Source organism: Sarcophilus harrisii, chromosome 1 (assembly GCF_902635505.1).
Source record: "Sarcophilus harrisii chromosome 1, mSarHar1.11, whole genome shotgun sequence".
NCBI lineage: Eukaryota > Metazoa > Chordata > Mammalia > Dasyuromorphia > Dasyuridae > Sarcophilus > Sarcophilus harrisii.
In genome coordinates, this window is record NC_045426.1 from 49,407,702 (window position 1) to 49,428,984 (window position 21,283).

Here is a 21,283-nt window from a genome sequence, read left to right on the forward strand (position 1 = left end):
ACTGTGAATGGAATTAACTCACCCAGGAAAATGCAAGAGGATAGAAGAATGGATTATAAAGAAGAATCTAATAATATATTGTGTACATGAAACATACTTGAAACCGAAAAGGTAACTAATAAGGAATAAAGCAAAATCTAATGTGCTTTATCTTAAGTAAAAAAAGGCAAACATAACTCATATTAGACAATAGCAAAAAAAAAAAAAAAAAAAAAAAGGCTTAACTAAAAGGGAAACTACATTTTATTAAAATGAAGAAATCAAACAATAAGGAAACATTCAAGACTTGAGAGAAGAAAAGAAGGATAGGGAGAGAGAAAAAAGAGAAAGAAAACAGACACAAGAAGAATAAGTATTAAGGGCGCAATCATCTTCAAGATGTGAAAAATGTAGGTTTGACAAGAGTTCTGGAAAGTTATACTTTATTATTCAAAGAAAGCTGGGAAAAGATAAACATAAGCTTAAGAAGAAATCCTGGAATAGAAGAGGCTAAGTGGGGAATATAAATGGAAACAATGTTATCATCTGTATATGTTATGGATCAACTATGGATAAAGAGGAAATAGAAGATAAGTTTGGGAAACATATCATAAGCCTGTAACAGAAGCTTTTTAGTGATAAGATTTCAATTATCTGATCGCATACTGTTTTTGGCAAAAACAAAGCAATTATCTTTTGAGTTGCCTCAATAAAGACACTCTCTCTCTTTTTTTTTTTTTTTTTTTTTTTTTGCTGAGGCAACTGGGGTTAAGTGACTTGCCCAGGGCCACCCAGCTAGCATGTGTTAAGTGTCTGAGGCCAGATTTGAACTCAGGTCCTCCTAACTTCAGGGCTGGGGTTCTATCCCCTGCACCACCCAAGCTGCCCCTAAAGACATTTTTTTAAAAGTAAAGTAACTAATGAGAAATTTCAAGATAGGAAAATGAAAAGTGACCATTCCAACTTAAAAATTTGTTAAAGAAAAAACTAGCAATAGCTTGATATACAATCTTGATTCGTTAAGATTTCAAGGATTCCAAGAAAACAAGTTTGTTTGTTTTTTTCCCAATCATGCAATAGATAAAACTTTAATGATATTATGTGCCATATAATGTATTAACCAATGGGGATACAAAAAGAGACAAGACAATCCCTGCCCTCAAGGAACTTAAAGCTAACAAGGGTTGACATTTGTCCTTTGTTCCGGAATCAGACTATGATGTCAGGGAGGGAGGTGAAATGAATTTAATAGAGAGGGCTATGCAAGGTCGTTTGCCTCGCTTTATTTTCTGGAGTCATCTGGGTCTACTGGCCCAACAGAGATGAGAGAGCTTTTTAATCCGAGATCTAACAGATAATCGAAGCAAATGGTGCTTAAGCCTAGGGGAAAAAATGAGGCAGTGAAGAGTCTTATCTGGGAGACCTACTATTGGTCAGGGAAATTTGGGTTTAAGGTGTGGCTCTAACTGCAAACCCCCCCAAAATATCAGGGGACTTGTCAGGGATCCAGCTTTTGGGCAGGGCAGAAACCCCCTCACTCCCCCCAAAGCTGTGGAAAGCCTCCCATTGCACAGGGCCCTCTCAGTGATCCTGCTCTCTAGCTGGCCCAATATTGATCCAGAGGACAAAGTGAGGCAGGTGACCTTGCCCTGCCCCCCCTCCCTTAAATGCATGTCCTCGGCATGTCAGGGCGTCCACTCCCAGGTGTCCCGGCCCTCTGAGAACGCACAAGCTGTGAGAGCAGGAGCTGCCTCACTAAGGACTCACCTGCCCTGGCTAGCTGGGCAGCACAACTATTAGGTGACCTTCCCGCGGACAGCGGGGCTTAAAGGAAGCTCCGAGCCGGGGAGGGTAGAGATGTTCTCCCAGGTGCCCAGCCCTGGGTGGGGTAGAGATGGGAGGGGAGGCACGAGCCCGAGTTACAGTGAAGAAGCCCGGAGAGGTGAGGCGCCCGGACGCTAACACATCACACACCTTTCCGTGTCTGGGGGCAGGGACCATCTTGCACCCCCAGAGCGAGCTCTGCTTTGAAGTATTCCGAGGGCCGCCCTGGGAAAAACCACCGGTCCAAAAACAAGGCGAAGGGTGCAAGAAGCAAAACTGGGGAAACTCCCTGACGAGCGGAGGCCGCCCTTCCCCCCGACCAGAAGGGACAAGCTGCCCGCAAGCCTCCTGCAAGTCTCGGAGAAGATTCCGCCCCTCCTCCCTCCTTTCCTCCCCCCGCACCGAGACCCGGCCAGAGCACGCATTGGCGGGGTTTCCTCCGGCCAGCGAGTTTCCGGGATCACGCATTCTTCAATTCTAGCTACGAACCGCGGAAACAAGCTCGAGCGGCAGCTAAAAATCGGAAACAGTGTGAAAAGAACCCGAACCTTCCGCTTCCAGGGCGCCTAGCGTTATGACCCGGAAGTGCCGGCTCGCCTGAAGATGTAACCGGAAGGAGTTCTTCGGTCGTCAGGCGTTAAGCGCCACCAGCAGGTAACGGGGCTGACTGGCCCGGAAAGAGGTGGAGGGGGCGCCAGGGAGTGAGGGGAGGAGGCCGATTCATCGAGGGGCCTAAGTGCGCTAGTCGTCCTTTCTTCTCTCCTGGGCCCCGTGGTGCCCACGAGCGCGAACAGTTCCACGGGAAGGAGGGGGGGAGGAAGTGACCGGTGGGGCCTCCCCGCCACGGCTTTTTCCTCTCGAGGGGAGTACGGAGGGAGGGCAGCCGTTGCTCCCAAGGTGATCGGAGCCCCCCGCCGCTCCCCTCGCCGGGCCTCGCTGAGACCCCGCCCCCGCCTGGCCCTCTAGGGCGGGACAGGGATCTCGGCCGTCTCCTAGGCCGGCCCCTGGTGAGGCGAAGAAAGTGGGGGAGGGGAGAGACGCTGCGGAAAGCCCTCTGTCCCGTCCCGGACCTCCGCGGAGGGGCCGTGGGCGTGCCTATTTCCCCAGGCCCCGCCCCTCGCCCTCTTTGCGGGCCATGCTAGCTTTGCGGTTGTGTAAGCATGGCGTTTTAACTCACTCGCGGCCCTGAGAGGTCTGCACCCGGGCTTCCTCCTTCTCGAGCGGCGCGATCGGCTTCTCCGAGCCCGTTTTTCCTTCCAGTCCACAGCCGAGAGCAGGAGGGACCCCTCGTGAAGAGGTGCCGGCATGTTTGAGCTCGAAGCAGCCTGCGAGCAGCTCAGTGACGTGAGCCTGGAGGAGAAGCAGGCGCCCGCCGAGGGGAGTATGGAGAGCTGCCCGGACTTCGGCCTCGACCCCAATCCCAGGCCCGGGTCTGGGCCCGGGCCCGGCCCCGACCAGCTCTGCGTTACGATTGGGGCCACTGTGCCTACCGGCTTTGAGCAGACGGCCGCCGATGAAGTAAGGGAGAAACTGGGTTCGCAGTCCAGAATCAGCAAAGACCGAGGCAAAATATACTTTGACATTTCAGTGGAGAGTCTGTCCAAGGTTTGCAAATATACTAAAAATACTTTTAAAATTAACATATGCTCCAACCTGCCTTAGTCCTATATCCTTCTCATATTCTAAATTATGTCTCTGAAAGACAGTATTATAAATGGATCTCTTACCTCCTTTTGAAAAACACTGACCTCGTAACCCGGGACAGGCCGATTCTTGTGACTGGCTTCTTAATGGCCTTGGTCACTTCCATCATAGTCTGTTGCAAAATAGTTGCTGATTTGGAGTTTTTACTCCAATCATAATCCTAGATCTCCAAAATTATGTGGTGTTATTCAGTAATATCTAGCACTTCATGACCCCACCTGGGATTTCTTGGCAAAGATAGTGCCATTTCCTTCTTCAGTTAAGGCTGGGCAACTGAGGCAAACAGGAGAAGTGACTTAACCAGGATTACAGAACTACTAAACAGCTGGATTTGGACTCATGGAAATCAGTCCTCCTCATTCCAAGCCTAGGACTCTTATTCATTGCAACACTTGGCTGACCTCAAAATTAAGGAGATTAGTAGTCTCATGGATCTAAAACTAGAAAATAATCTTCATTTAAATCATAAGATTATAGAAAAGTCATCTTAGAGGCCATCTAATTCTCTGCCCTCATTTTAAAGTTGAGGGAACAGACCAATAGAAATAAATTAATTGCTTTAAGGTCACACCAACTGTAATTGGCAGAGATCTACTTCACCAAAATTTTACACATAAAATAACAGTCTCACAGATACTATCACTTTGCCCAAATGTCACAAATAGACAATCCTAGGAGTTTTTACTCCAGATCCAACATTTTCCCCACTGTAATATATTTTCAGAATAATTCAGAAGTCTTTAAAAAACATTTCTAGATGTCTAGGGTAGTGCCTAAAGAATTCATCTCTATTCTGACTGCAAATATTAGTTCTCAGCTATAAAAGGAGAAATAAGTGACAATGTCTATCAGTAAAGGTGACAGACATGATGACAGTTTTTGAAAGAACAGTGAACATAAGAGAGAGTTCATAGAACTCTGCATACTGCCATAAGATAAGAAAATAAGGCCACATTCCTGACTTCTCCAGTCCCACCCTTTGTGTAGTCTTCAAGCTACCTACCACTGTCATTTTCAGTTCTCAGATTCCTTTGGAGAAAAATGTAGAAGCATCTTGATAACAAAGGAAGTTTCTTTACCTTTTTGCTAAAGGACATATTATCTTCATATCTATGGCTTTACAACCATTAAAGCTGTTTATCTTTAATTACTAATAGTTCCTCTACTAAATTGTCTTCATCCAGTGCCTAATTGTGTCATGGAAGTGACTGAAATCAGAGGTAACTCTGGCAAGTTCTACCAAACTAGAAAGGTTTCATTGTATGGATATGGTGTTGGATTGCTTTTCTGCTTTTCTGCATTTTGATTTAAGTCAATGACCCCCCCCCCAAAAAAAAAAAAATAGCAACAACAACAAACCACTCCACAAGCTTACATTGAGTTATATAGGCAGTACCTGCTTTGGTGAAATAATAGTTTATTGACACATTAACAGTTCAACCCAGCATAGAGTTTACATAATATTTTAAACTTTTCTTAATGTATTTTTTACATTATGCTTTAAACTTATTTGTGTTTTATCTCTTCCCCACTAGATTAAATACCATGAAAGAAAGCTTCATAGCTGCCTTTATATGCCTTGTATATGCACATAGTAGGCACACAGCAAATATTTCCTGAAATAGCCTTATTCTCAAGAGAAATTAACTAAAACATTTCTTTTTTTTTTTTTTTTTTTCCAGGTTCATAGTCTAAGATCAGTTGATAATTTATTTGTTGTTGTTCAGGAGTTTAGAGATTATCAATTCAAAGAAACCAAGGTGAGTTATCCAAAGTAAATTATTTTCTTCCAAGAATCTTCTCAGTTCATACATTCAGTGACATCACTGTGCCCTTTTAAAAAGTGGGATTATATGGGAACTTTTAAATTATATTCATAAGATTGGGGTTTACTGACAGTTCTGTTCCAACAGTCATCGTTTAGTGAGGAATAAGTTTTTAGAAAATAAAAATAGATTGCTTAGACTCTTAGGAAATAGATTGGATTCTGCTATGATTTAAACTGAGTTCACTGTATTTCCTATGAAATATCTGGCTAACTTAGAAAACTGCCTCATAGATAACTACTGGAAAAGTTCTAAATTGGCTTAGAAAAGGGAGATCAGATCAGAATCAAGATAAAATTTCAGAACTACAGAAGGGAAAATTCTTTTGTGACTGCAAAAAAAATGCAAACACTTTAACCTTGTGATTTAAAATAGAAATAAAACTTTGTACAACAGGTAAATCATGCAGGAAAATCTATAATTCAGAATTCTTCTGGTAGGTATCTTAGAGATGGTCCTAAATTGACAGTAGTTGATATTAATAATGGAATCCTACTATTTTTGATCATTCAGGTAAGAATTTGGATAGCCTAGTCTCTGGAACTACTGGAAACTAAAACTTAAGCCACTGACAAACTTAATCCTATTTTGTTTATCTTTTGAAAATGCTAAAATATTTTTTGATGAATCAGTGAATTTTATAATTCCATAATTTCTATAAATTGTTTTCCAAAGAGTCCTCAACTACATTAAAGGCTTTAAAAGGGTGTTCTTTTCTTCAATGGATTTCTGTTCAAATGTACTACTTTTACTTTTAGATTTTTTTTTTTAATTAAGGGCTACAATTTCATTCTTTATTTTTTCCTTTTTTTTTTTTGTTTTTGTTTTTGGTTTTTTTTTTTTGTTTTGTTTTTGGTTTTTGGTTTTTTTAGCCCCATGCTTGGTGGCTATTTCATTTACTTTTCTGGGATTCTAGTCTAGTTAATTCTGAATTACTCTTTCTCTGCAGTTTTAGTCTAATTATCTTACTGCGTAGTAGTTCTTTGTTATATTAGTTTCTTTGCTTGATCTTTTTCCCCCTCAGCCTCTCTACTGTTTTATTTTTTCTATTGGGACTTCCATGTGGGAATTTATTTTTCTTTGAATTTAGTTTACTTACTAAATATTTGTAGCTGCTTGTGAGATGTTGAGCTCGGCTTTTTTGTCAGGAAAACCATTATTCTCTTCCTTTTTCCCCCAAATAGTACTCAAGTAGGTCTCATACCTGGTCTTCCTTTCCAGAGGGAAAATTGTCTGCTGTCTTTTTCCTAGAGCACTTTCCCAAAAAGGGCAAGCTATCCAGAGTTGTTTTCTGAATAATCAAAAGCAGTAGAATTTCATTATTGGTATCAAATATGGTCAATTTAGGACTAGGGCTCAGAGAACTCGCTATGATAAGGCATTAATTACAGAGGTCTGAATCAACACTAAGGGACACTAAAAAGCACAACAAATTAGTAGGATTGCTGGAGAAAATCTTTGGGAGACCCTCACTTTTGGTAATTAGCTCCAAAAACTTTGTTTCTGTAGTTACTGTAACTTCCACTTTGTGGATCAGGAAGACCAAGGTATATCATACTTAGGGATCTGACTCTTTTTTTTTTTTTTTTTTCCCTGTGGTAATTATCCTCCCTCTCTCTCTCTCTCTCTCCTTTTCTTGCTTCCTTTCTTTTCTTCCTCCCTCTCCCCTCCCTAATGGCAGCTCCTTTTTTGACCCTCTTGCTTAGAACTTCAGAGTAGTTTATTCTTTAGTTATGTTACAAAATAAGAGTCTAAATGATTCCATGTTTCTAAAATGAAAAGTACCACATCCTCTCCAGTCCTTCATGGCCTATTTTAAATGAAGGCTTTCCCTGATATCCCAGCCAGCATTAATCACTCCTTCTGAATTCCTAGAATGTCATATGGACATTAATTATCTGCTACCTTGAACTGCTAGTTATTTCATATATGTATATCTTGTTTTCCCAAGGACCATAAGCTTTTGAAAACAGTGGTAATTTTTATTTCCCATAGTGCTTGGAACAGTACTCATTGCTTAATTGTTGCTTAAATGGAAATGCCTGAGAAATAATCTGGATTTTTTTGGTTTTTCTTTTTTTAAAGGAAGATGTTCTAAAGGATTTTGAAGATTTGGCTGGGAAGCTTCCTTGGTCAGACCCTTTAAAAGTATGGAAAATCAATACCAGCTTTAAGAAAAAAAAGACAAAACGCAAAAAATTAACTCAACAAAATACTGTATTCAAAGAAAAGGTGGATGATGGACAAGGAGACATGGGAGATGAGAAGCAGCTCACCAATCATACTATGGAGGCAGTCTTAGAAACCATTGAAAACCAAGATGGTACCATTGATGAAACTCCCATTTTAACTTACAATAAAAAAGTTTCAGAAAAACCATCTGCCATTGAGAACAAAAGAGTTAATGAGATCCCCAGAGATGAAGCTGAACCGCAAGTGCTCAAGTTCAGAGTCACATGCAACAGGGCAGGTGAAAACCATAGCTTTACATCCAATGAAGCAGCAAGAGATTTTGGGGGAGCTGTTCAGGACTATTTCAAATGGAAGGCTGATATGACCAACTTTGATGTGGAGGTACAAGCTCTCTCTTTGCAAATTTGGGTGTAATTTTTGTGGTTGTACGGCAAAATTCCCTTAGAATTACGGCTATTTAAAAGATTCAGGATTCTTGAGTCTTCTCATAGAATTGTTAGATTTGGAAGAGACCTTAAAGGACAACCTAGTTCCACTCCTTTTTTTATTAGAAAAGACTGAGGCCCAAGGATGTCACACAGCTAGTTAATGACATCCAGGTTTGGAAAGAATTTATAATTCTAATTTATAGTCTAGTATTTCCAACTATACCAGGTTGCTGTCTATATTGTTGCAGCTGGATGAGAGGGCCTGGTTCAAGCCCAGGTTCTACCTTTTATTGCCTGTGTGATGTTGAGCAGTCATTTCACCTTCTCAAGCTTCAGCTTCCTTCTTTGATCTCACCTGTTAGGAACATCAAATCAGATGATATATATGTAAAGTACTTTGCAAACATAAAAACACCAGCTACTATTTTCTTTTATAACTTGAACAAAAATGTAAATGACCTGCATATCAAATTTGTAGTTGAAACATAAGTGAACGAAATAGTTGCTTTCTTTCTTTGACCAAATCAGAATACCAAAAACTCAACAAAGTGGAATAATGAACCAAAACTATAAAAATAACCTTTATGGAAATTTAACTTTAAAATTAACTATATAATTAAGCACCAGCAAAAAGTATGATGTTAGTGTCCCCAAAATGTATGTAATTAGGCTATATTAATAAAAGTACAGACTACTTCAGAACAGGGTAGGGTAGATAGTAGTTCCCCCTATCCACTGGTCAGACCATAAATGGAAAGTTGTGTTCTGTTTTGATTCTCACATATAAAGAGAGACATTGTCTCCATTCCAGGACATCCTTCTAGATCAACAATCTGGATCGTGCCAAAGCCATGTTATATATGGGGAACTAAGTAACATTTATTAGCTGTAATTAAGAAAACTTTCTGAGAAAAGTAGTCAAGTATATGAAGAATTAATTTTTGTAGATTTAGAGAACTGAAAAGGTCTGATTCAAGGAAGTTAAAGATAGATAACATGATATAGTGGAAAGAACAGTGGACTTGGATTTAGGAGAGCTGTATTCAAATTTGGCTCTGCTACTTGTTTTGTGTAGTTTGGAAAAATGGTTTCTGAGGCTTCCTTTTCCCCATAAACGTGTTTCATTTATTTAGATCAATATAAGTAGTTACTGTTATCATTGCTTACTTCTCGGGATATGGAAAGCTCTGTGAACTATTATCACAGCTCAATAAAAGGAAGATCTTAAAAAAAAAAAAAACAACAGTGAGTTGCCCGAGGAGACAGCAGGTTGTCATCATTGGCTGTATTTGAAAGAAAGCTTTGCAGACTTGTTATAGAGGGGATTCACATATTAGGGAGGGAGGGAGGTGGGCCTTTAAAATTCTTTTCAGCTACAATTCTATTATTCCTGTGACATCTAAGGAATTAATTGTTTTGTGATGAGGCTGCAAGAATTAAATAATTAGTTGTCACCATAGGTCAGAACTTTCATTAGTGAATAGAGTCCGTAAATATGTAAAATACAGTTAGGTTTAATTGATCCATCTCTTTCATAGTGATGCTGTGGGGATGAATGAGACAAAATGTACATAAAAACACTTTTAACTCTGAAGAAAAAAACACCATTTAGGGTAAAAATATTTTGAGATGGTGTCCTTTTGAGCTCAAAAATCCAGAATATAGTTCTATAAAGTTTTGTTTGCTATTATGAGTCATCCCTTCACATACTTTTAGCTCCATTAACAATGTTATGTTATTCCAGATAAACCAAGTTAGAAATTTGAAACATTGATTTCTTTCAGTGCTATATACAGTTTGAACATGCCTAAAGCCCTGTTGATTTACCTTGTTGAACCTTTTCCTAGGTTCTCTTAAATGTCCATAATAATGAAATAGTTGTGGGCATTGCATTGACAGAAGAGAGTCTCCATCGAAGAAATATTACACATTTTGGTCCTACAACTCTAAGATCCACTCTTGCTTATGGCATGCTCAGGTAAGTGATTTAGTTTGACATCCATATTGGGTGACGGGCAACTAGGTAGCACAGTGGATAAGAACTCCTGCCCTGGAGTCAAAAGGACCAGAGTTCAAATCCAGCCTCAGACACTTAACACTTACTAGGTGTGTGACCCTAGGCAAGTCACTTAATCCCAATTGCCTCACAAAAAAAATTTAAAAACTGAGATCTTGAGCATGGAATCAATGAATTAGGCATCTGAGTACACTACACTAAAGCAGTCACAGTCCCTTTATAAACATAGGCTTTAATGGTGTCTCTAGCTTAAATTGCATCACTCTGTAGACCTTCTGAGCTCTATGTGATTCTGGGACAATAAATGTGATTGTTCACTAAATTCTTTCCTTTTGAGAGAACTTGTAAGAATTTGTATTTCAATGTTATGGCCTTTGGAATCTGTGGTTTTTGCTACACTGTAGAAAAACATCAAAAGAGGACTTCACTAGGGGATTATTATAGTCATAGAATATTAGCCCCAACAATTAAAAGCTGAGCATCTTATGTTCTTTTCTTAAATCTGCAATTCTATATATTCCAATCAACTACTTTCTTCTTAACCCAGGAATAAAATATTTTTCCACATCTACTAGATATTAGTAAGATTGTTTTCTTTTGGGAAATTTTCATAGAACTATTTATTTTATTTGAAATTAATTTTATATTTTGCTTTAATTTCCATTTGAGTGCAATAATTTAAGTAGATGTTTTTACCTTCTATGATAACTATTGAGTTAGCACTGCATGTAGAATGCTTTATAGATCATGATGAAAGAATTAATTATAATTTTCATTTGCTTAGTAACTTGTAGTTTTCCAAGTATTTTCACTTACTACCTCATTTGATCTTCATGAACCCTGTGGATCCTTTGAGATTACTAGAGTAAGCTGTTTAATTAGCTATGTTTCCATATGGGACGTACCAATTTTCAGAGTGTAAATCCTATTTCTCTTCTCTCCCTATGGGTAACCTCTTCCTTTTTTTTCCTCCTTATATTTGCTTTCTTTAATATCTTAACCTCTTCATAAATGAATTCCATGATTAGGGATCTGAAGCCTAGGTGCTACACAATTCATGGTTTGATCTTGGCATGTAGAAGAGAAAAATGGGCTCATTTGTTCAGGGAAGACACATTTATTCTTCATACCCTCCAATGCTTAATTTAGAATTCTTTGATTTTTGTCAGTTTTCAACTGTGTTCTCCCAGATGTAGCTACATGATGGTTTTGCTTTTGGTTTTGGTAAGGCAATTGGGGATAATTGCCCAGGGTCACACAGCTAAGGAAGTGTTAAGTGTCCATACAACTACTCCTTTAAAAAAAAAAACAAAAAACTTTTTTTAACATGAAATATTTCTAAGCACATCAACTCATCTAATGTTTCTGCATAAGCTTGACTTACCAAAAAGTCAATAGGGAAAAAGTAAACCATCTCCTATTAAAATCAGGGCCCATTTGTAATTTAAAGTCACAGAGTTGGTAGTATTTGAGAACTGGAAGTGACCAGGGGTTGTATAGTATAACCCATTCATGAAAGGAATCCTCACTATAAAATACTAGACAAGTGACCATGAAGGGACCATCTCCAAGAAAGGGGAGCCAAGCTCCCTTTCTCTGGACAGGCCATGCCATTTGGATAAGGCTAACTGTTAGAAGTTTTTCATGTTATCAACTCTGAATTTACATCTTTACAACTTCCACCCACTGTTCCTGGTTCTGATCTGAGAGCAGACAGAACAAGACTAATCCTTCCTACTCTGACAAACCTTCAACCTGAAGACAGCCATCATCATGCCTTCTCTTCTGTTAGGTAAATATCTCCACATCCTTCAAATGACTTCAATTCAAGGCCCTCTACCACCCTCTTCCTATCTTGAGTGTTTAAATTAAGACCTTATCCATATTTGAATCTTGAATTGAGTATCTGTTCACATTTATTTGAAATTTACTTCATTCTAAAAATACATCATTTTAAGATTTTGAATTTTCTTTTGTGTTTTTTAACAAAGTTGATTGAGAAAATTGTTTTCTAGTAAAATCCATTTTGTGTTTAAAGTTAGATATAAGAAAAATTTAAAAATAGTATTTAAGTTATATCTTTTGTTTTTCCTGTATCTGTCCTTACCCTCCCAGAGAGCTCTTTTCAAATTTTTTCTTTTTTAAAAAGAAATTCAGCAAAATTAAACAATGTTAAAAAAAAAAAAAAAAAATCTGACAATATATGCAATATTCCACACCCATACCTCTTTCTTTGAGGTCAAGTTCTTTAAATTTTTGCATTTTGATTATTTTAAAGTGTATCTCTTTTCATTTGCATTGCTGTAAGCCTTCATGTATATTGTTACCTGGTTATACTTCACTTTTTAATCTGTAAGTCTTTCCATGCATTCATTGTATTCATTGTTTATCTCAATACATTGGTATTCCATTACATTCAGATACCACAGTTCCCCAATTGATGAGCATCCATGGGGTTTCTGGTTCTTTGTTACTAAATGAGTATTGCTATAAATATCTTGGTGCATTTGGAGTCTTTGAAGACTTTTTTTATTTAAAGAAAAAAAAAAGAATTATAGTGTTAGTGTATTGGTATTGTAGTTTTTCTGATTCATTTTAAGTCCCTAATTTTTAAAAATAATTTTCCCTTAGATTATTTGCTTTTTTTCCCCTAGGCTTTGTTCTCCTCAGCCTACTGACATAATAGTAGATCCAATGTGTGGAACAGGTGCCATACCAATAGAGGTAATAACTTTTATATCTAGCTATTGAATTAAATAGTAGTAAACATTTAAGATTCTTAACTTTTTTTCTAATTAAATTTTATTTTTAAAATTTACTAGGTCAGTTTTCTCTACCTATTCCCACTACCATTGGGGAAAAAAAGAAGAAAAACAAAACCCTTGTTCCATAAATCTAGACTAGTTAAGTAAAAAAATTCTTGCATTGGTCTTGTTGAAAAACTTTATTTTCTTAAGCGCTGTATCTTTCCTCTCTGCCTGCCAAGAAGTGGGTGACTAATGGGTGCCATTAGTCCTCTAGAGCAGAAGTGTTTGACCAAAAGTGACTCTTGATTATGGCCATAACCAGATTAAAATTAAATTAAGAAGTATTTTAAGAGAATAGATAAAAATACTAAGTATACACTCAGAAATATTTATGTCCAGTTTAGTAACCCTATTTTTATTTAAGTTTGATGCCACTGATCAAGAATCATTTTGGTCCTTGTGTTAAGGGTTCTTAATTTCATAAAATATTCTTCCTGAAGCACAGATTTAATGTCACTCCTGCTCAGGAATATTCAGTAATTTCTTCTTTCCTTAGAATTCAATAGAAATTCTTCACTTCAGTATTTAGAAGTTATTTGTTTTTACAGTGTTACTGTATAAATTGTTTTTATTTTGCTAATATCACCGTTACAGCTTTTTATCGACAAAACATATGCATGGATAATTTTTCAACATTGACCCTTGCAAAACTTTCTGTTCCAGCTTTTCCCTTCCTTCTCTCTACCCTCTCCCCTAGATGGCAGGTAGTCCAATACATATGTTAAATATGTTAAAATATATGTATACATATTTGTACAGTTAGCTTGCTACACAAGAAAAATAGGATCTAGAAACAAAGAAAGAAAAAATCTGAGAAGGAAAACAAAAATGCAAGTACACAATAACAGAAAGCATGGAAATGCTGTGTTGTGGTCCACACTCATTTCCCACAGTTCTCTCTTGGGGTGTAGCTGATTCTCTTTATTACTGAATAATTACAACTGGTTTGAATCATTTCATTGTTTGAAGAGAGCCACGTCCATCAGAGTTGATCATCGTATAATTTTCTTGTTGCCATGTAAAAGCTCATATCACTTCATCAGTTTATACACATTTCCCTAGATTTGAAAGCATATCTTTCATCATTTCTTATGTCACAATAGATCACATTACATTCATGTATTGTAATGTTTGGCCATCCTCTAAATACCACCTTAGTTTTTAATACTTTGCTATCTCAAATAGAGCTTCTATTAATATTTTCATTTATACAGATCTTTTCCCTCTTTGAAATACAGACTTAGTATTGGTATAACATCCATTTTTGTTGAATGTAGTTTCAAATTATTTTCTACAATAACTGGACTAATTCACAGCTCCATGAACAATATATATTGTTTACCTCCAACATTTATAATTTTCTTTTTTTGTGTGAATTTTGTCACTTGAGGATAGTGAAATGAAATCTCAAACTTGTTTGCATTAGTTACCTGGGATTTTTTTTTTTCACATTACTAACGATAGTTTGGATTTCATCCCTTGAAAAATGTCTGGTCATGTACTTTAACCATTTATCAATTGTGGAATGGCTCTTATTCTTATACATTTGAATCAGTTTCTTACACAGATTAGAAATGAGTCATTTTTCAGAGAAGCTTGCTACAAAGATTTTCCCCCAAAATTTATTGATTCCCTTCCAATTGGTTTTGTGCAATCAAAATTGTATATTATGTCAACTGTGAAACTTTCCCTTATATATAAAATTTTCCTTATCCATAGGTTAGAAAGGCAATTTCTTCCTTGTTCTGTGTACAATGTCACCACACATACTTTTTTGATATTATAGATATAAGTAAATTAACAAAACTGAATGTCTTGGCCCAATAGTTTAAAAGAAGCTCTGGATGGACTGGCTAACACACATAAAGTCAGTTCAGTTACCAACATGAGTCTTATCTATAATAAGGGCTCCAGAGGAGTCTCAAGCTTTGGTGTCACTTATATAACTCATTAATTGCTGTCAATTCTATCAATTAAACACATAAGCATAGTCTATTTCTTGAAAAAATAGGCATGATCTCAGCTAATAGGGTAGTACTTTAATGAGTTCTCTGTTGGAATAAATCTATGGGCAAGAAGAAACTCTTTAGACTTTTTTTTTTTTCTGAAACTGTGTAAAAGATTTCACACTAAAAGGTTCTTGAAAATGAAGTGTTTCATTCTCAAATAATCTTCCATCTTCTATGTAGCTGCAAAAATACTTTTCATGAAAGCATAGGTTTGATGGTGTCACTCCTGCTCAAAAATATTCAATAAATTCTTATTGCCTTTAGAATCTAATACAAATTCTTTCCCTATCTTTCATATTTTATATCATTGCCTTTTATACATCTGTGTTCTAGCCAAATTGCCCTATTTGGTGCTTCTTAAACTCAGTATCCCTTTATCTCTGTGCCTTTGTGTCTCCTTACCTGAAATATATTGTCTTTATACTATATTCTTGTCTTTCAGAATTCCTAGCTTCCTTATTGATTTTTCTTAAATGTCACTTCCCACAAGAAACCTTTTTGTAATTTGGGTTTTTCTTAAATTTTAGTGTTCAATCTAACCCCCCTTACCACACTACTAGGAAACTTTTTTCAAAGATTGTTTTTCGTTTTTATATTTATATCCTAATATGTAGCATTCATATGTAGTAGGTTCTCAGTAAATGCATATAAAATTTTAATTTAACTTGCTCAAAAACTAAAAGTGGATGAGAAATCTTATAAAACAGAGTAGTATTAAATGGTCTCCCCTGCTATTCAGTGTCAGACTTGTTATTCACTTCACATTTTTATGCATTATCTAGAAGAAACCACTATGTAGCATGTTCTGCTTTTCAGCAAATAGTAAGTTCTTCCATGTGGAAAAATCTCAAACCATTGAAAATGAACAATAGGAAAATTTCATAAGGCTCTGATGAGGTGGATAAACAAATGTTGGCAGGAAACTTGTCCTTATAAAAAGTATCCCAGATTATAATTAGAAGAAATTTATAATTATAACGATATAATTGTTTAAAAAAAAAAAAAAACCAGAAGAGGTGACAATGAATCATTACAGACTATTCCCTAAAAGCATGAATTCCTAAAGACAGAAATAAAAAATATTGAACATCAAACAGTATATTCAACTGTGGTGTGTCAACCTCTCAAATATTCTGTGTAGTTCTGGTCATTACCCTTTAAGAAAAGCTTGATAAAAATGGTAAAGATTTATAAGCAGGAACTAAAATGATAATTAATTTAGGGTTCTTTCTTTTAAAAAGGGTAAAGGAAATATGATTTGAATTCATAAAAGCCTGAAGGGTACTACTGATACTGTTAATTACACATAGTTTCTAAGATAGCATATCATTGGCAAAGTCTTTGAAGCTTTAAAGAATGTAACTTTTATAAATACTAAAAGTATATTGTGAGGACAGCAAGTTGGTGTAGTAGATAGAGCACCAGCCCTGAAATCAGGAGGACCTGAGTTCAAATTTGGTTGCAGACACTTAAAACATTTCCTAGCTGTGTGACCTTGGGCAAGTCACTTAACCCCAAACGCCTCAGCAGTATATATATATATGCAATGATGAGATCTCATTCATTACAGAATTTCAAAGCTTAAAGTGATCTTAGAGATAATTAGAGACCATTATTGCCTCTCCAATCCAAAGGCATGTAGTAGCAATGATAGGGCCAGAATTTGAAAATCCATTTTACGAATACCAGGCTAGTCCTTTTTCCACTTCACAATGTTAAATCCTGAAAGCATGAATAGGTTGGTTCAAGAAAGGTTCATGAGTGGTAGCTGTATCACTGGTCATGAAAGAAATGGTGATTCACTGACTATACCTTGTATCTGAAATTGATTATCTAGAGGATGAAGTGTCCTTGACCACTACTCAAACCTAAAGTGGTAATCCTGTTTTGTTTTGTTTTTTATTTGACTTACAATGTTTCTAAGTAAGCATTAACTATACCAAATAATATACCCTATAACAACAACAACAAGGCATGGTATAGTGACTTTTTCCAAATACTTATAATACAAATACACTTATAATACAAACTTTCCCATCACTATCAATAAATAATTAGATTGCATTTCTTCCAACAAAAATAAAGGGCTTAACCCTTTTTCATTCCTGCCAAAATAATGCTTTGTTCATTGAATAACAAGGCTGGAATGTTAACAGTACTTATGTATTAACCCATTTCTTTTCCATTTATGAATTTACAATATTTGCTTTTGGTTTTTAGGGGGTTGCTGAATGGCCTAATTGTTATCATATTGCTGGTGATAATAATCCCCTGGCTGTGAAAAGAGCAGCAAATAACATCTTGTCGTTATTGACAAAGAGTCAGATTAAAGAAAGGTAAAAATAAAACTGAAGTATAATATGTTTCAACGTGGTTCTTTGCAAACATGCTCCATAATAATAGTAAGAAAATCAAAGCTAAACTGGATTAACAGTGCTAAAGGATTTTTCATTTCATCCCACAGTAAAGCATTCTGGGGCCTGCCCATAGATGCTATTCAGTGGGATATCTGCAATCTGCCTTTGAGGACTGGTTCTGTGGATATTCTCGTCACAGATATGCCATTTGGAAAGAGGTAGGATATCAGAAATAAATGTAGTCATAACTCATTTAATATAGCAACATTTCAAGGGATCCCAAAACTTGTTCTAAATTAAGGACAAGCCAGAGAGACAATTTCTTTTGCATTATTATATATTAAATGGTCTCCATTTGTAAGGTACAGTAAGTCTATTCTTGTATAAAATTATATGCTCTTATAATTCAGAAATTTAGGAAAATTATAAATTTCCCTCTCAAGCCACATGGAGAATTTTAAAACTGGTATTCTCTTCGGTTGGTACTGATGGAGATGATAGCTCACATTTACATGGTGCTTTAAGGTTTTCAAAGTGTTCTATAAGGATTTCATATAGTTCTTAAGGTAGGGGTAAATGTTATTTCCATCATACAAAGGAGGAAACTGAGACAAACAGGTTAACTGACTTGCCCAGATTCCAGATTGAACATTTGAACTCATGTCTTTCTGACTCTGGAATTAAACTTTTGTCTCTCTGCTGACACACCCAAGTGCCTCTACATTTTGTAGGCAAAACATGGCTTTTACTATAAAAACAAAAAAATAAAGGTTTCATTGTGATAATAGAAAAAGCAGGTGGAGATTAAAATAAACAATAAGAAGCTCTATTCTACCTTCTCAACTCCCATTATACAGGAATTCCTTCCCTCCCTCCCCCTCCCCCCCCCTTGCTTCTTCTTCTCTGTCAATTATGGTAGAAGTCGTGAAGAAATTACTGGACAAATTGTAAAATGTATATTATGGCATGTTACATATATGTAGCACTTCTTGGTCCAAATGAATACTTTGTTTTATCCTCTGGATGCTTCAGAATTAATGGTGTCTTTATGTCATTTAGCTTCTGAGATTCCCTCGTTCCAATTGCTCAGAATCGTTATTGCATTCTATAGCTGTTACATATTCATTTCCAGGTCACTTTTATAAAGTATAAAGGCATTTCAGAATCCACGCCAATTTTCTGAGCATATTGGTAGTTAAGATAGCATACAAGATCGCTCTGGTTTCTGATATGAAAGAGCCCTACTTTGCTAGTCTTAATTAAGACAGTGAGGATGTTTGAGACATCACTTTTAGTACAGACTGGGTTTTTTTTGCTATAAAGTGGAATATTGATCCTTGACGTCAACTGTTTTGTAGGATAGGATCTAAGAAGAAAAACTGGAATCTCTATCCATCTTGTCTCCAGGAGATGAGCCGTGTTTGCAGACCTGGGACAGGCCGAGCTGTGCTACTTACTCAGGACAGGAAATGTTTTTCCAAGGTAATGTTCTTTAAATTGTTCACCTTTAGAATCCTTACATACAAGTAGAAAACCTACATTTTGGTTAGATCGTAGGGGTGTTCCTAGATGCAATGTTTTTCTCAGATGGGGCCTGATGCCCTTTGGATTGCAAGGGCATTGTTAATGTAATAAAGTATAAATAATGTAATTTTAAAAATGGGTGCTTTGGTTTTGTTTCCACAGGCATTATCCAGAATGGGGCATGTATGGCGGAAGGTGCATACTGTTTGGGTGAACATAGGAGGTCTTCATGCTGCAGTTTATCTTCTCAAACGTACCAGTCAAGTATTCATTCACCCATCAGAGCTAGAGCATGAAAAAGGAACATCTTGAGGAAAATTAAGACTGGCTTTTCTTCATGTCTTTGTCTTTGAAAATTATGTTTAATGTGCCTCCCACCACTGAAAACATCTGAGACAACATGAGGAAATGGATATAAAATATGCAGAAATAGTAACAAAAGTCTAATTTGGCACTGCATCCAAACTAGTCTGAAGATAATCCTGTAACAGGAATGTAGCAGGTGAATATTGCTATTAGTAAACTTAAGTCACATTTCCCCAACAAACTAAGGAGTAGCTGTGTAACTTCTTTTTGTCTTAAGATGGCCTTAAGATGTTGAGAGATTGCTTAAGTGTTTTTCTCACGTTTACAACATTTTCTGTTTTAGGTCTACCTCCACAGGGCAGATTTTCCATTGTAGTTCTTGGGAAAGATACCTATCACAGTGCCTCCGTTTACAATTCAGTAAAGAAATAGCCTTACTTTAAGTGGCACTCATTCTTTCTTGTTACCTCAACATTAGTTCATTTTTAGACAGTATGCACATTACTACTCTGGAGCAAGAAGAATGAAGAAGTCACAGGACATTGAGGGAAATTTGCCATCTGCCTTACAAAATGAAATTAAACTATACTATGCTGTTTGCCTGAGTAATTTAGTTTTTTTTTTTTTTTAAGGTGGTGACTAACTTGTGCTAAACTATTTGTTTTGTAACAAAATGCATTTTAACATAAGTCATGGGACCATGGGATTCAAATTACATAAAACTAATTTTGTTTTTAAGTATAAGTGTATATTTGAGTTGTACAGATACCAAAGTTGATGGGGCACATATATGTCACTTTATCAGGCTCTATTTGACACTGGAAAGCATTTTTGGTCACTTTAAAGGAAGAACATTATATAATTTGGGGGTTCTTTAGTTGCCTTTTCTCCATAATGAGCAGTATTTTTGTTGGCATATATTTCTCACTGCAAACTACACAAGTCTGTACAACTGAATACCTCCCACTCAAAGCAGATGAGAGTGAATCCTTCCCACAAACCATGTAATTGGTCAGGGTTGGTATAAGTTAATTTATGTTCAATCATTTCCCATCAGTTTCCAGATGTATTCAACTTAATCTTTTTATGCCATGTTACCATAATAAAGTTTTACTTACCTTTTTGATGTCACATTTACAAGAACATAGCATTTCTTCATTTTAGACAATCCATGTTAACCATATGGCTGATGATTCTTAACTTGCTTACTTTCACTTGAAATTAAGCATAATGCTTTTCAAAGTATTAAGCCCTGTATTAGATTTTAATCATCAGAGCCCTAGCCCAAAGTTCTGAGTTGTCTCCACTCACACCAACTAAATATGAAATTCTGACAGCAAACATCATTTGAACTTTATACTAATGTACCAGCCACAAAAGTTCAAGCAACATATATTTTTAACTTGTATTGTTGAGCTTGTGTACAAATATATATAATTTTATTCTTTATTAGTCTAATCTTTTTAGATAAAACCATTACTGCAAAAATGTCTGTAAAAATTGTTTAGACCTCACTTAATATTCAATACAATGGAATAATTATAATTTTAATAGAAATGTGTCATGTAATTCATCTGAGACTTTATTCTCATTTTTCCTTCCCAAGATCTCACAATATGAAATCAAATTATATGGCCTTATCTTAAATGTGACTTTTAACTGTGAGGTAATTTTTGTTAACGTTGGTTGGAGCTCACATTGTTTTGTATAGGAATAGATGGGAGGTCTCCAATATTTTAAGGATTCTTTTCATCACCTATTATGGATCACATCATGAGTTCATTCGTCACAAGCTGCTTTCATGCTCTAAATTGACTAAAAATAAGCAATAGAAGACACAAAGATAACATACATATTCTCTTCTAAGTTTGTCAAATAGTTTCACTAAAGTGAACTTCTCCAGTTCATTTTACAAATGAGGAAATAGAGTAAAAGAGGGTTAAATGACTTTTGCAGCTAATAAGTATCTTGAGATCAAATCCGAACTCATAACGTGGTAATGTTGTAACCAGTGATCACAAGTTTTGGTCCCTGGTACCTAGTAAACACTTAATAAGTAACTGAAAAGAAGATGGAAGGCTTCTCTTTTAAAATTTTTTTATTCTCATTTCTACCTGATTTATTTTCCAATGTGTCATTCCTAAAAGTCAATCTTTGCCAGAAAAAAAAAATTGCTAAATTAATCCCTAAATTATGCAGTATTGTACACCTGTAATCCATCCCTTTTTCCCTTTGCCAAGAGTTAAGGAGATGCTTTCCCATAGTTCTTTAATACTAAAATTTGCTTATCTTAATTTTATAACATATAG

General features: G+C 36.3%; 1 protein-coding gene across 1 annotated transcript; it reads left to right on the forward strand.

Annotated features, from left to right (window-relative positions):
- Window positions 1–2,327: 2,327 nt before the first annotated feature.
- THUMPD3 (THUMP domain containing 3) lies at window positions 2,328–20,105 on the forward strand. Its single transcript, XM_003762401.3, has 10 exons — window positions 2,328–2,457; window positions 3,064–3,408; window positions 5,190–5,267; window positions 7,419–7,907; window positions 9,802–9,932; window positions 12,626–12,695; window positions 17,008–17,123; window positions 17,252–17,362; window positions 18,503–18,626; window positions 18,831–20,105. The coding sequence occupies exons 2-10, from the start codon at window positions 3,109–3,111 to the stop codon at window positions 18,978–18,980; spliced, it is 1,569 nt and encodes a 522-aa protein (XP_003762449.1). The 5' UTR covers window positions 2,328–2,457; window positions 3,064–3,108; the 3' UTR covers window positions 18,981–20,105.
- Window positions 20,106–21,283: the final 1,178 nt, after the last annotated feature.